The sequence below is a fragment of the Hermetia illucens genome, chromosome 2, assembly GCF_905115235.1.
Source record: "Hermetia illucens chromosome 2, iHerIll2.2.curated.20191125, whole genome shotgun sequence".
NCBI classification, from domain to species: Eukaryota; Metazoa; Arthropoda; class Insecta; order Diptera; family Stratiomyidae; genus Hermetia; species Hermetia illucens.
In genome coordinates, this window is record NC_051850.1 from 110,861,771 (window position 1) to 110,874,878 (window position 13,108).

General features: G+C 41.8%; 1 protein-coding gene across 1 annotated transcript; it reads right to left on the bottom strand.

The window, feature by feature from the left end:
• Positions 1–90: 90 nt before the first annotated feature.
• On the bottom strand, positions 91–1,392 carry LOC119649076 (death-associated inhibitor of apoptosis 1-like). Its single transcript, XM_038051070.1, has 2 exons — positions 1,316–1,392; positions 91–1,246 (listed from the first exon to the last, which is right to left on the bottom strand). The coding sequence occupies exon 2, from the start codon at positions 1,214–1,216 to the stop codon at positions 194–196; it is 1,023 nt and encodes a 340-aa protein (XP_037906998.1). The 5' UTR covers positions 1,217–1,246; positions 1,316–1,392; the 3' UTR covers positions 91–193.
• Positions 1,393–13,108: the final 11,716 nt, after the last annotated feature.

Consider the following 13,108-nt stretch of genomic DNA (forward strand, 5'->3'; position numbering starts at 1 on the left):
AATTGCTACTAATCCAATGCTTAACCCAATGTATACAATAATTATAATACTAAACACTGAAAACTAGGCCAAGGGTTTTTGAAACTTTATAGTTTATTGGTGTTTAGATGTTCCCTCCAATTTTTAAATGTTGCTGCAGATAATATTCCAGCTTTACATAGATACTTCGCTGCCAATATTTTGAATTGTTGAATTAAGAAAAATACACTCGCATAACGTTCGAAAAAGGTTGCCGACACATTGGACACTTTGTAACGGAGGATGCACACTTTACACACGCAACTACATGACCGCAAGGCAAAAATGCAGTGTTGTATTCGTTCACGTAGCATATCTTACAAACTTTCTCATTTGGAACTATCTTTTTCTTATGGCTATGACGGCATTTGTCACGCAATTCGAAACTTCCTCCTTTTTGTTCTGATTCGGTGGAATTCACTTCATCATCCTTAGCTGCTTCTAACTCGTGCGACGAATGTTCATCATCGCTCGACACACCACTCGTACTCGATGTATTGCTACCTTCGTTTTTCGTTTCGCTTTCCTTATTCGATTTGAATTTGGCAATAACGAAATCGATAAACTTTTCAATTTTATTCAATTTCAAGAAATGATAATTGCGCAGCCACGAAACATGTTCCCATGGATCATCCGATTCATCCCAATCCTTTTGTCCACCGCCACAGCTAAAACATTTCACTCGATCGCCAATGCCCGTGTAGAAGAAGCCAGCGTCCTCCAATTGTTCCAATTTTCGTTTCATTGTCCTGACCCCCCCTGCAAACGATCGAAGGCGTGCAGTCTCAATAGCATATTCAGGATGATCTGGGAATCGGATCGGTTGCATGATTGAATCTTCGGGGTAAGCTTGGGGTCTGATATCTAAAATTTCAGTTGCACCGCAAACATCATATGTGGCAGGTGGGAGGATCCTATCTAGTACAACTTCATCTAATGGAATATTTGCTGTATATCGTCTTCGCATCAACGGGCAATTCGGGGACCATCGCATATGTTCAAGGACCGGATGATCCGTCTCCTCCCAGCGACTGATTTCGACCCCACAAAAATTACATTTAACTGTATCATCTGTGCCCGTGTAGTACATTCCAGTTTGCGCCAGTAGTTTCATATCCATCCATGATAGAGGCCATCGTCCTTCGAATGTCTTGATACGTTCCGTTTCGTCATTTAATAGAGTTGAAGGAATCGACATCGTTGTAATAGGTTATCCTTACAGGCAAGTCTATAAAAAGGGAAGTTCGAAATTGAATAAAAGTGCCCCCGATTTCTTCAAGTGTAGAACAATATACACCTGAGTGATAATGGGGCTCAGTGGAGAAACTGTAGTTGACGCAAAAGTTGCTGAAAAGCTCAAACTATTATAAATTCGATTTGCTCTCGTTATGCTGCGGATCCTTTCACTATAGTCTTAGTTTGCACGACACGAAGCGACTGCATTGGAAAATATTGGAGAAATACATAAATAAGTTTCTTTGTTTCGATTAGATTCGGTTCGAAGTATTTGATTCATTGCTCCCAGGAAACAAGCGATAAGGGACGACATGGTATCTTGGATATACTTAACAATGCCCATACCTTTTATGAATTCAACAAAAATATCTATGGAAAATTATGAATGAATTTTTAAAGAGACTTCCATCCTGGAAGATTCCAAAGGTTAGTTTCTGTTGAGTATGTCACAACACATTCCATTCAAACCCCAACATTTTAAAATTAACAAGTCTAAATACCGGAAACTGGGCGCTTCGGGTGAAAGGTTTTGGGCTCATATTATGTGCGGAACTCCCTATGCATAGTTTTCTATTCATCAATAGCTAATAATGCAAAATATAGTCCTTCATTAATTGCTAAATTCCAGATATACATATGTACATACATATCAAAGATATCAATATTGTGCTAATCCTAAATAAACGCACGTTTCCCGTCAAAATAGATCTAACGCATCCTCACGCATTTCCACTTTACCCCGGGCGCAAAAGCATACAAATATGTACTTAAAATAAATACCACTAGTACTACACACATGTCTATCCTATTGGACACTACCCGGAAACTTAATTAGCACATACATATTGTGACGAAAATCACTTTAATCACAATTTAAATCGTAGTAATGACAATTAGCCAGGACACCAAATTATAAAATCGATGAGCGTAACACTTATGAGTGATTTTAGAAGCGAGTGTTACGAGTATAATTCGAGTAGAGGAAGGAACGTAACACGGAATTATAAGAAGCATCGCAGGAAGTGGAAGGAATCAGAAGAGATGCATAAATGGAAACAGAAAAACAAGAGTTTTTGGGATAATTACTGTGAAGAAAGCGAAGTGATAGATGGAAGAAGATCGGCAAAATTAATAACTCGGGAAACCGGAAGCTCGCCGCTTCAGATATGAAAGGTTTTGTTTGCTTCTTCCGTGAGTATATTTAAGTGTAGAACTACCCCATTTGTACGTAGCCCGTTATGTATGTGCATTTAGCATGCCTGACTACCGACTTTAGTGTGAAATTAATATTCAGTTGCAGCAAATTTACACGATAAAGTCAATTTTAAGCTACTGTAACTTTGTTACTAATAATATGATTTTGATCAAAGTTGGGGATAATATGCTTCATAGCATAAAATAGCTACTACCAACTTTTATAACTCTGGGATACCCTTAAGGTGGGTTTTACTCAATTTCCCCAAAAATATGGTAATATACTATAGTAGTATTTTGAGGCCTGGGCACCATATAGAGGCAGCTTCAATATTTTTTTCAGATTTTTTGGTTGGGTAGTTTCTGAGAATGGGTCCGTTAAAGAAATCATCACTTTGGACCCCCCCCACTCCCCGCCTTTTTAATAAATCTCAAAACTAATACTAGCTTCGAAAAGTACTAATCGAGACCTTTCATTTGATACCCCACATGGCTATATTCGGAGAAAAAAATTTTTACACCCCCCTTTTACATGTACGGGGACTCCCCTTAAATCTCAACGTAGAAGGATATCACTCATTGCATGTCTGTGCGTCCACAGTTCCCACATTCTCACCAAATTTCGTGCTAATCTGTGTAGCCGTTTCTGAAAAAGTGTGTGTGACAGACAGACAGACAGACTGACGGATCTTCTTTGGGCTATGGGTGGAGTCACCGGGCAGAATACCATCATGCTCGAAACCGAGGAAGATGTCAGGCTAGTCCGCTGAAACTCTGGATGAGCAAACCTTTATGGAGGTGTGGTTCGACCAATTAATAAAGCAGGCGCCTCTACGGAAAGAGCTGCCCATGTGGCCAAATGCATCGCCAAAGCGTGTGATGCGTCCATGCCTAAGCGGTGCTCATTCCCTAGTAGAAGACCAAACTACTGGTGGAATACTGAACTGACTAGCCTTCGATCCGCCTGTCACCGAGCCAGAAGAGCGGTAAGCAGGATCGACTAAGGGCAAAAAGAGCGCGCCTATAAGGAAGCCCGCAAAACCCTCAAGCTCGCCATCCAACGAAGCAGATCATGTGCCCTTCACTCTTGTTAAAAATTATCCAGGGGTTATTCAGACAGCTTCCAGCGACCTCTGAACGACACGGCAATACCACCAGTCACCAGGGACGAGCTGCTGGAGATCTGCGCTAGGATAGGAGATAACAAAGCTCCGGGTCTGGATGGCGTTCCGAATAGGGCCGTTAAGCTTGCCGTAAAATCCAGACAATTGGAAACTAGTACGGAAATCTCTGGCAAAGATTGGTATTCCCGCTTATCTTGCAGCTTTTATCAACAGCTATTTACAAGAACGGAGGCTTTGCTATGACACCGATGACGAACCCCAGAAGTACGTTGTCTCCGTGGGTGTCCCACAAGGCTCCGTAGTGGGCCCACTGCTGTGGAATATCATGTACAACGATGTAGTTAATCTTCCCCTTCCGGAGGAAGCCACGGTGGTGAGCTACGCCGACGATATAGCGCTGGTTGTGGTCGCAAAGCACCTCGAAGATGCTGAGTTATACTCATACGCAGTGATCAGTGCTGTTAAGGGTTGGCCAGGGAGTTCTGGTCTGACACTTGCGGAGGAAAAAACGGAAGCGATTCTTATTACCAAGCGCCGTGAAAGAAATTTTGCCTGTATACAAATTGGAAATCATATCATCACTAGGCCTGCCATCAAATGCTTGGGAATGAAACAGAACAGGACAGGAAGCTTAGCTATAAGCAACACGTGCAGTATGTTTATGACAAAGCATCCACTGCAAGTGTGGCTCTGGCAAGGATGATGCCGAACGTGGGAGGGCTACGGAATGCTTCCAGATTGCTTATAGCTAGGGTAGTGAGTTCGATCGTGCTCTATGCAGCTCCAGTTTGGGGAAACGCATTCCAGGTTGCATTTAACAACGCTAACAAACTGAGTTCAGTCTACAGAAGAACAGCCCTAAGGGTGTGCTCGGCATTCAGAACTGTCTCAGATGATGCAGCATTCGTCATCTCTGGAATGATGCCCATTGACATCTTGGCAGATGAGATGACGAATATAGATATTGCGAAGTCTATTTCCCCTTTATCGCAGGCAGGGAGAGATCTCTTAATATCTGGCAAGAGCGCTTGGAACGCTCGGGAAAGGGTCGGTGGGCACACAGGCTCATCCCTGCCATCAAGGAGCGGTTGGAGAGACGACACGGTGAGATTAATTATAATCTTACTCAGTTTCTCACGGGGCATGGAGGATATCGCCAGTACCTGTTCAGGTTTAAACTAGATACCTCACCCGATTGTCCAAACTGTGATGGAGTCCCAGAGGACCCAGAGCATGTATTCTTCCGCTGTGCAAGGTTTGTGGAGGAAAGGAGGAACCTAGAGGAGACTCTAGGAGAGGTGCTCGTACCAGAGAATCTGGTGCGAAGAATGTTAGCATGTCAGGAGGACTGGAATGCGATCAACTCCATGATCGTATCTATCCAGAGCAAACTGCGAAAGGCAGAGGAGACTAGAAAAGCGCGGTTACGTACCCCGCGTAGAGACGAAAGGGAACTGACTTCGCCCCGTGATGTAATACCGTGCGGTGGTTCGGGGGTGTTTTTAGAAGGTAAGAATCCCACACGCTGGCGTGTCCAAGCCAGTGTCTTTTGAAGATTTCCACCTCCTCAAAAAAAAAACAAGTCGGGAAACCGGAAGCTGAGCGCTTCAGGTATGAAAGGTTTTGTTTGTTTCTTGTGTGATTATATTTGAGTGTAAAGCTATCCCATTTGTACGGAGCCCATTAAGAATATGCATTTAGCATATCAGATTTAGTACTTCGGGTTGTAAATTTACACGGTAAGACAATTTTGAGCTACTGTAACTTTGTTAATAATAGTATGATTTTGATCAAACTTGGAGATAATATGCTTCATATTATATTTTATACTACTACCAACTTTTATAACTCTGACATAAACTTAAGGGGATTTTTACTCAATTTTCCCAAAAATACGGTAATATACTATTATTAACTTAATTTGAACAGATATGGAGAGTATTTTGAGGCCTGGGCACCATATAGAGGCAGCTTCAATATTTTTTTCAGATTTTTCGGTTGGGTAGTTTCTGAGAATGGGTACGTTAAAGAAATCATCACTTTGGACCTCTCCCACTCCCCGCCTTTTTAATAAATCTCAAAACTAAGACCGGCTTTGAAAAGTACTAATCGAGACCTTTCATTTGATACCCCACATGACTATATTTGGTGAAAAAAATTTTACACCCCCCTTTTACATGTATGGGGACCACCCCCCCTAAATCTCAACGTAGGAGGATATTACTCATTGCATGGGGGTCTACAGTACCCACCTTCTTACCAAATTTCGTGTCAATCGGTATAGCCGTTTCTGAGAAAAATGCCTGCGACAGACAGACATTGAACCGATTTTAATAAGGCTTTGTTTTACAAACGACAGACAGACAGACAATGAACCGATTTTAATAAGGTTTTGTTTTGCAAAGGACATGCTGATATGTGAGGTTTGAACTATCATACATTCATTATTTTATAATTGATGCAAAGCCATTATCAACGTGCAAATGTTCCATAGGTCCTTTCGGGGACCAACTAGTATTGTTCCAGAGTTTACAAGCCAATAAAAGAAATAAACGAAAGTCACAATCGAAATTGGAAGGACTTCGTTGAGAAATTAAGGAATTTAATAACGCTGTTAACTGAATTAGGCGAAGTGAATAGAAGCCGGACGAACATGGAATTGGAGTACTTAGAGAGACGGGCATAACTCGGAACACCAGGCAGATAGCAATGGTTCTTGGACGAACAAGTTTAGGCGGTGGGCAGTGTGACGAAAATAACAAACAATAACAATGCAAAAAATATGTGCAACAACAATTTAAATCGTAGTAATGGCAATTAGCCAGGACACCAAAATTGTATAGAAGTAGGGCGAGTATTTATTTTTTTGAGAATTGTGAGGTCCTAACTTGATGCCGATCCGGAACAAATAGGTATTTAGTTAGGATAATTTACCAGATGATTTTAATGCCAATAAGGAAATCTTGTCAAGGACGCAAAGTAGTTTTCTAGCAAAGTCTTTGCATGCGTTTTTGGAATGTTCCGCAGAGTATTAAAGGGCCGGAGGTCTAGTCAGTCTAGTTCCGGAGTTAGAACAGGTCGCGTAGGTTATAAATACGCCTCGACTTTTATCACTTGAAAGAATTATTCTATAATTAATTATGGATTTAATGTAAAATGAACGCTAAAATTAAAGTTATAGAACGGGTTTTTGGCTAGTGCTATTCAATTCAGTGATACGAGCTACGTGAAGCAAGTACGTAACAATATACATACACATGTCTGTCTCGACTAATTGATGCTGATATATAATTAACTAAAAAAAACAAAAACCGATGATGACGTCATTCACCTGTTAGAGTGCAATAAATTTTCGTGAAATACACAAGTTTCAACGTCAATAACTTTGTTAATGATAGTTGGATTTCATTCAAACTTCCAAAGTTATGCCTTTTATTATCCCTTATACTAATGCCAAATCCAATGCCAAGCACTTCTAAGATGAACTTAAGGAGGGTTGTGTTTCTGTTTCCAAGTAAATCGAGTCTGAAGACAGGCAGACAGACAGACAGATGATGAGGCTAGTCGTTTGTACGAGAATCAGGAAACGAGCCTAAGCAAGCAAAGTGAGCATATGAGGTTATTGACTGCATGGCAAGCAGCATGGGACCAGGCGGCTTATCCAAGACATAAGTATGAGGTCTATGCGGAATCACGGTGTGACAAGTTGCGATCTGACTCAATTCTTAGCCGGACACGATAAATGCAGGAAGTACCTCTATAGGTTCGGCCTAGATGAATCGTTCGATTGTCCTATGTGTAAAGGTGCTGCCGAAGATGCATAACACGTTTTCTTCGCCTGCCCAACATTTAAAAGCTCAGGGAAATAGCTTTAAACAGAGCTAAATACCCGTTTAACGGTGGAAAATCTAATAAGGTATATGGTGCAATCAAATACAGCATGGGACGCGGTAGTTGCAATGTTGAAACGGATCCACCAGTAGCTAAAAGCAGCAGAAGCGCAGTGAAGACATAGAAGGGAAGCTACTGCAATTAATACCACGCAAAGCAGTAGCAGCTGGCAGATAAGAACTGAACAGCCCCGCGAAGCAATAAGAGAACGGTGGTCCCGCGCGGAGAGCGTGGTGAAAATCTGGTAAGTTTTATTCGGCATGCGTGTCCTAGATTCCAGATGCGTACCCATGATGGATTTCCCCCAGTAAAAAAAGGTAGACAGACATTGAACTTCAAAAGTGGCCAAAGCAGACACCCCCATGTTGAAACGTGAGCCAAATTCGCACAATTTTTAAAGTTTTGTTTTAAGTAAAACCTTATTGGAATCGATCCGATGCCTATCTATCAGTCTGTCACATCTAATTTATTCGGAAACGGCTAGACCGATTGTCGCAAACTTTGGTGAGAAGACCTTATCTGTGAATCCCTTACATATAGCAAGTGACGCCACTTTGTCTTGAGTTTAAGACATACATGCGAAAGAAAGGTGCAACATTTTTTTCCACAGAATATGATCGTGTGGAGTATCAAATGCAAGGGCTCAATTCCAAGCTGCCCCCAGGTTTGATATCGGGTGAAACATAGGAGAGTAAGGGTTCAAAATATGAACCCCAAACAGTGTAATAGGGGCCGCTCTCAGAACCTGTCCAACCGAAAAATCTGAGAAAAGCACAGTGGTATATCTAAACGAATTCTGGTCCTCAAAATACACCCCGTTTCGAAATCTGCACAAAAAAGTTAATAATAGCATATTAGCATATTTTAGAAATTTAGCCGGAAACCTCCCTTAAGATCATATTAGAACTACAAAATTTGACACTTCCATGAGAGAAACGTAAGGCATGACTTTGGAAAGTTTGAAGAAAATCCAACTATTATTAACAAAGTTATAGAAGGCGAAACTTTTTATGTGAATTTCGTGCATTCGGAAACGTGTATGACGCCATCATCTCTTATCAATTTGTTAATACCACAACAAAGTGAGCTCTTATGAATGGGGGGTCACAAAGAAATATTTTGTTTTACTATTTTATTCATGTATGTATATCATATCAATTACTCCAGACAGACATATGTATGTATTTATATGCATATGCTAATGAAATTTTGAGTTCACATATATTTGTACATAAAACCAATTCCAAATCTTTCAACTTTGCATCTGGTTCTGGTTCTGGTGTTCTCTCAGTTATTTCGACCTACTTTGCACAAGTGCGAGAACATGTATAGAGGTTTCATCACACTCCGCACAGAACCTGCAGGCAGTGTCCGTAGATATCCCTAGCTTCCCTAGGTGATAGTTCAGCCGACCAGTGAAAATTCTCACTATGATTCAGAGGTTCTTTTTGGTGAGGTTTAAACAATCCTTTGTACGCTTGCTATGCACCCGTTTCCAATTCCACAGAAGGGTTCTGGTTCATGTACAGGAGTCCAGCTCCCCAGCTAGTTCGTCCGCTGCTTCCAACCAAACATGGCCTGGAACCCAAGGTATCCAGACCTTGTTGAATGAGCCGAGCGTATCAGTCTCTCAAGGTATTCCCAGTTTAGAGTTCACCTGGTTGGGCCTGAGTGATCGCTGCTTGGCTGTCGTTGAGAATAGCAATTCTACCCCCTTTAGTTCCTTTGAAGATTAAAGGAGGCACATCTGCCTACGGCGTATATTTCCGCCTGGAATATGCTAGCGTGCTTACCCATTAGTTCGAAGTACATTTTCCTTGGAGCAATAACCCTGGGACCCACTGCCTCTGTTGTAAGGGATCCGTGTACAAAAATCAGTTGCTGGTTTAAGCCGTATATTATAACCATGCTCTCCCAGTTGTTACTCCAATGTGTTTCAAACTTCTTATCGAAGTGAAACCTCGTTGTCATGTTATCCCTTGGTATCAATAATTCAAGATACCGTCTAGAAAGAATATCAATCTTCCTTCGATTTAGGCAGCTCCCCGCCTCACTGATACTCCCGGTCATTTTGAAGATTGCTCTCCTTGCCTGCATCTGTATGTGCAAATGGAGAGAGGTTAATCCCAGGAGGACCTCCACGAATACGGTTGGACATATCCTCATTGCCTCACCGATACACACGCAAGACAGTCTTTGGAGATTTCGTAACTGGCTTGTGTGCTGAGTTCAGTTCGTTCTGTCCAGATTACCGCCCCATAGGTAATTATTGGCCTTACTTTTGCAATGTATATCCAAAGTAGTATCTTCGGGCTGCAACCCAATTTTTGCTGCTATGGAGGTACAAGTCAGCAAAGCCCTCGTAATTTTCCGGCAAGTGTTTCCGACATGGGTCTTCCAGAGTAATTTTTGGTCTAGCGTAATCCCCAAATATTTGACCTTCGTTTCTCGGTCACGTAACCTTATGGCTCAGATGTTCAAGTTTACGTTTCCTAGTGAATGGTACTATGGCGGTTTTAGCTCGATTGATATGCAGTCCCACCTTCCTGCACCATGCACTAGTAACCATGCCCAGTTTGGATTCTCATGTTTGCCATTACAAATTAAAATAATGTCGTCCCTGTAACCCCCGTAACCCTGGACCTGTATTCCAGTGTTCGTTAGCACGTCCAGGAGTTCTTCCACTACCATACTTCCCATAAGTGGCGATAGTAACCCGCTTTGTTTACAACCTTGACTAGGATTCATGATAACAGAATTTGTACCTGTCGGTACTCCTATTTGTCTACTCTCTAGTACTTTACCCACACAGAAAGCCAGGTTGTTTCCCACTCCCTTGTGGCTCACGGCCCCTTGTATCTCTGTGTGCGGTGTGTTGTTTAATGCTCTTTCAATATCCAAAAACGCACACAGTGCTCTCTATTTTTTTGCTATGGCATCCCGTACTTCATCCGTCAGTTCTAGTATACATTGTTATCCATGACCTTCTCCACAGTTTTGAGTACGAACGATGTTAGGCAAATTGATCTGAAAGATTTAAGGTGAAAAGGATCCTTTTTACCCGCCTTCGAAATAAAAACCCGCCTCCATGCCCTTGGTATATATCCTAGCTATGCTAGTCTTTACCACCCTCAGAGGAGACTCTAAGATAACTCCTAGGCCTCTCGGGATTATTGCTAAGAAGATGCCATCTAGTTCTCCTTTCTTCCCCTTTTATTCGTTGTTGGGGCGTCAGGTAGAATGCCTTGGGGTAGGTTGCCGGGAAATGAGTTCTGTGAAGCAGGTATACTTTGTCCTCCTCATTCTCGGTCAATGTCTCATCTTCCTTCTTCAAACAAACAGAAGATATTGTCTCATTTTTGGCTACAGATTTGTAAAGCCTGGTTGCTTCTGCTTCACAAAACTCCCTGAAGCTGTTCCGTTTTGCTTCCCCGATCGCGTTGCTCTACACAGTCAGTGCATTTTCGTACCTCGGCCAATCTCCTGTTTGATTTGCATGGTTGTTACTCTGGCTAGGTTCTTGTTCTACTATGGCACATCCCTTGATGACTTAACTGTCTTAGCCAGACAGCTGGCCCCCTATGCGTGAATGAAGATTGGGTTGAAGTTTTTCAGTTCCAGCTCGCTCCTGATGCTACCTCCCCCTTGAGCCATGTCGTTACTCAGGTGTGTTGGATAGGAATCCCAGGCCGTTCTCCTGGGATTGTCAATGTCGAATCTGTTTATTCTGTGATCAAACATAGAGTGGTCATTCGACACTCTCTATTTCATGACCAGCCCGTTCATTAGAGTATTTCCTAGAGTTATGTCTAGCATCTCTTGTCTAGTGCTAGTCACAGATGTTAGAATATTCGCCATGTTATATTATATATTTCTAGCTTATTGCTAAAAATAGATTCAAGAAGGTACTCACCTCTTCGATTGGTGTCGCTGCTTCCCCAGACTTCGTGATGGGCGTTGGAATCGAAGCCGAGGGGATGTACTTCACCAGTTTAGTGATTAGCTCCGGTGGAACTCGGATGTCGTCTCCTGGGAACCCCGCTGCCACGACTGCTTTTCGGGTGTTCCTCCTTAGAAAAAGATCATATATTGTGTCTTAACAGTGGACTAACCGCTCAAGTGCAACAATTGGAGACGAATTTGGGTGCTTACTGCTGTGAAGATATTAGCTAAAGTCATCCTGGAACATATCACAGAAAACGTTCCCTAAAATTTTATTTCCTGCAAATGTGTATATTCCCTCGAATACTTGCCGCCTCCTTCAGTGTTAGGATTCGAATTGAATTCGATCAATTTTAAACTTAAAAAGTTGTGGTGTGGAATGTGTTAAGACGGAGCAACGGAAAATGAATTTTAGAATCTTTCAGGATGGAAGTATGTTTAAAGATTCAGACATAGTTTTCCTTTGATATTTTTGCTGAACTCATAAAAGACACGGGCATTGTTAAGCACATCAAATCTCAATACCATCTAATCCGATATCGTTTATTTTCCGGGAACCATGAATCAATTACTTTGAACCGAATCTAATCAAAACGAAGATAATTATTTCGTTTTCCAATATTTTGCAATCCACTCATCTCATGTAGGGTAAATTAAGACTATACTGAAAGGATCCGCAGCCTAACGAGAGCAAATCGAATTTAGTGTGAACTTTTCAGCAATTTTTGTCTATTTCAACTACAGTTTCTCTACTGAGCGCCAATCTACTTTTATCACTCAGGTGTATATTGTTCTATACTTGAAGAAATCGGGGGCATTTTTATTCAATTGCGGACTTCCCTTTTTTACAGACTTCCCTGTATGGATAACCTATTTTAACAATGTCGATCCCTTTAAGTCTATTAAATGCTGAAACGGAACGTATCAAGACATTCGAAAGACGATGGCCTTTATCATGGATGGATATGAATCTACTGGCGCAAACTGGAATGTACTACACGGGCATAGATGATACAGTTAAATGTAATTTTTGTGGTGTCGAAATCGGCCGCTGGGAGGAGACGGATCATCCGGTCACTGAATATATGCGGTGGTCGCCGAACTGTCCGTTGATGCGAAGACGACCTACAGCAAACATTCCATTAGATGGAGTCGTACTATAATAGATAGGATCCTTCCACCTGCTATATATGATGTTGACGGTAGAATTGAAGTTTTAGATATCGGGCCTTAAGCTTACCCCTAAGATTCAATCATGCAACCGATCCGATTCCCTGATCGTCATCAATATGCTATTGAGATCATTCGTCCCACCATCTTACTCCACTTAGGTTCAGAATGTCCAGCTTGTATTGTTGGATTTCTTGTTCGGGTTGGAGAAATCGACCATTCTGGAGGCTTTTCGATAGTTAAAGGTCGTGACATCAGCCTCTATCAGAGGAGTTGTTGACTTTCCAGAAGTAGTGAAGTTCCGAAATTTGAAGGTGGCTAGCGCGCAAATTTCTATCCCTTTTAGTCACCTTTTATGATAAACAGGAAATACTTTGAGTGTATTCTTAAGTCTCAAGTCACAGGACCTAGAACCATGAAGTCGTGGGCGGTTGTGTGGTCTTCAAAAATTGTTCAGGCATTTGAAACCACCAAGCCACAGTTGGTAGACACTACACTTTTGGCATTCTCTCAATAAGATGCACCCCTGCTCG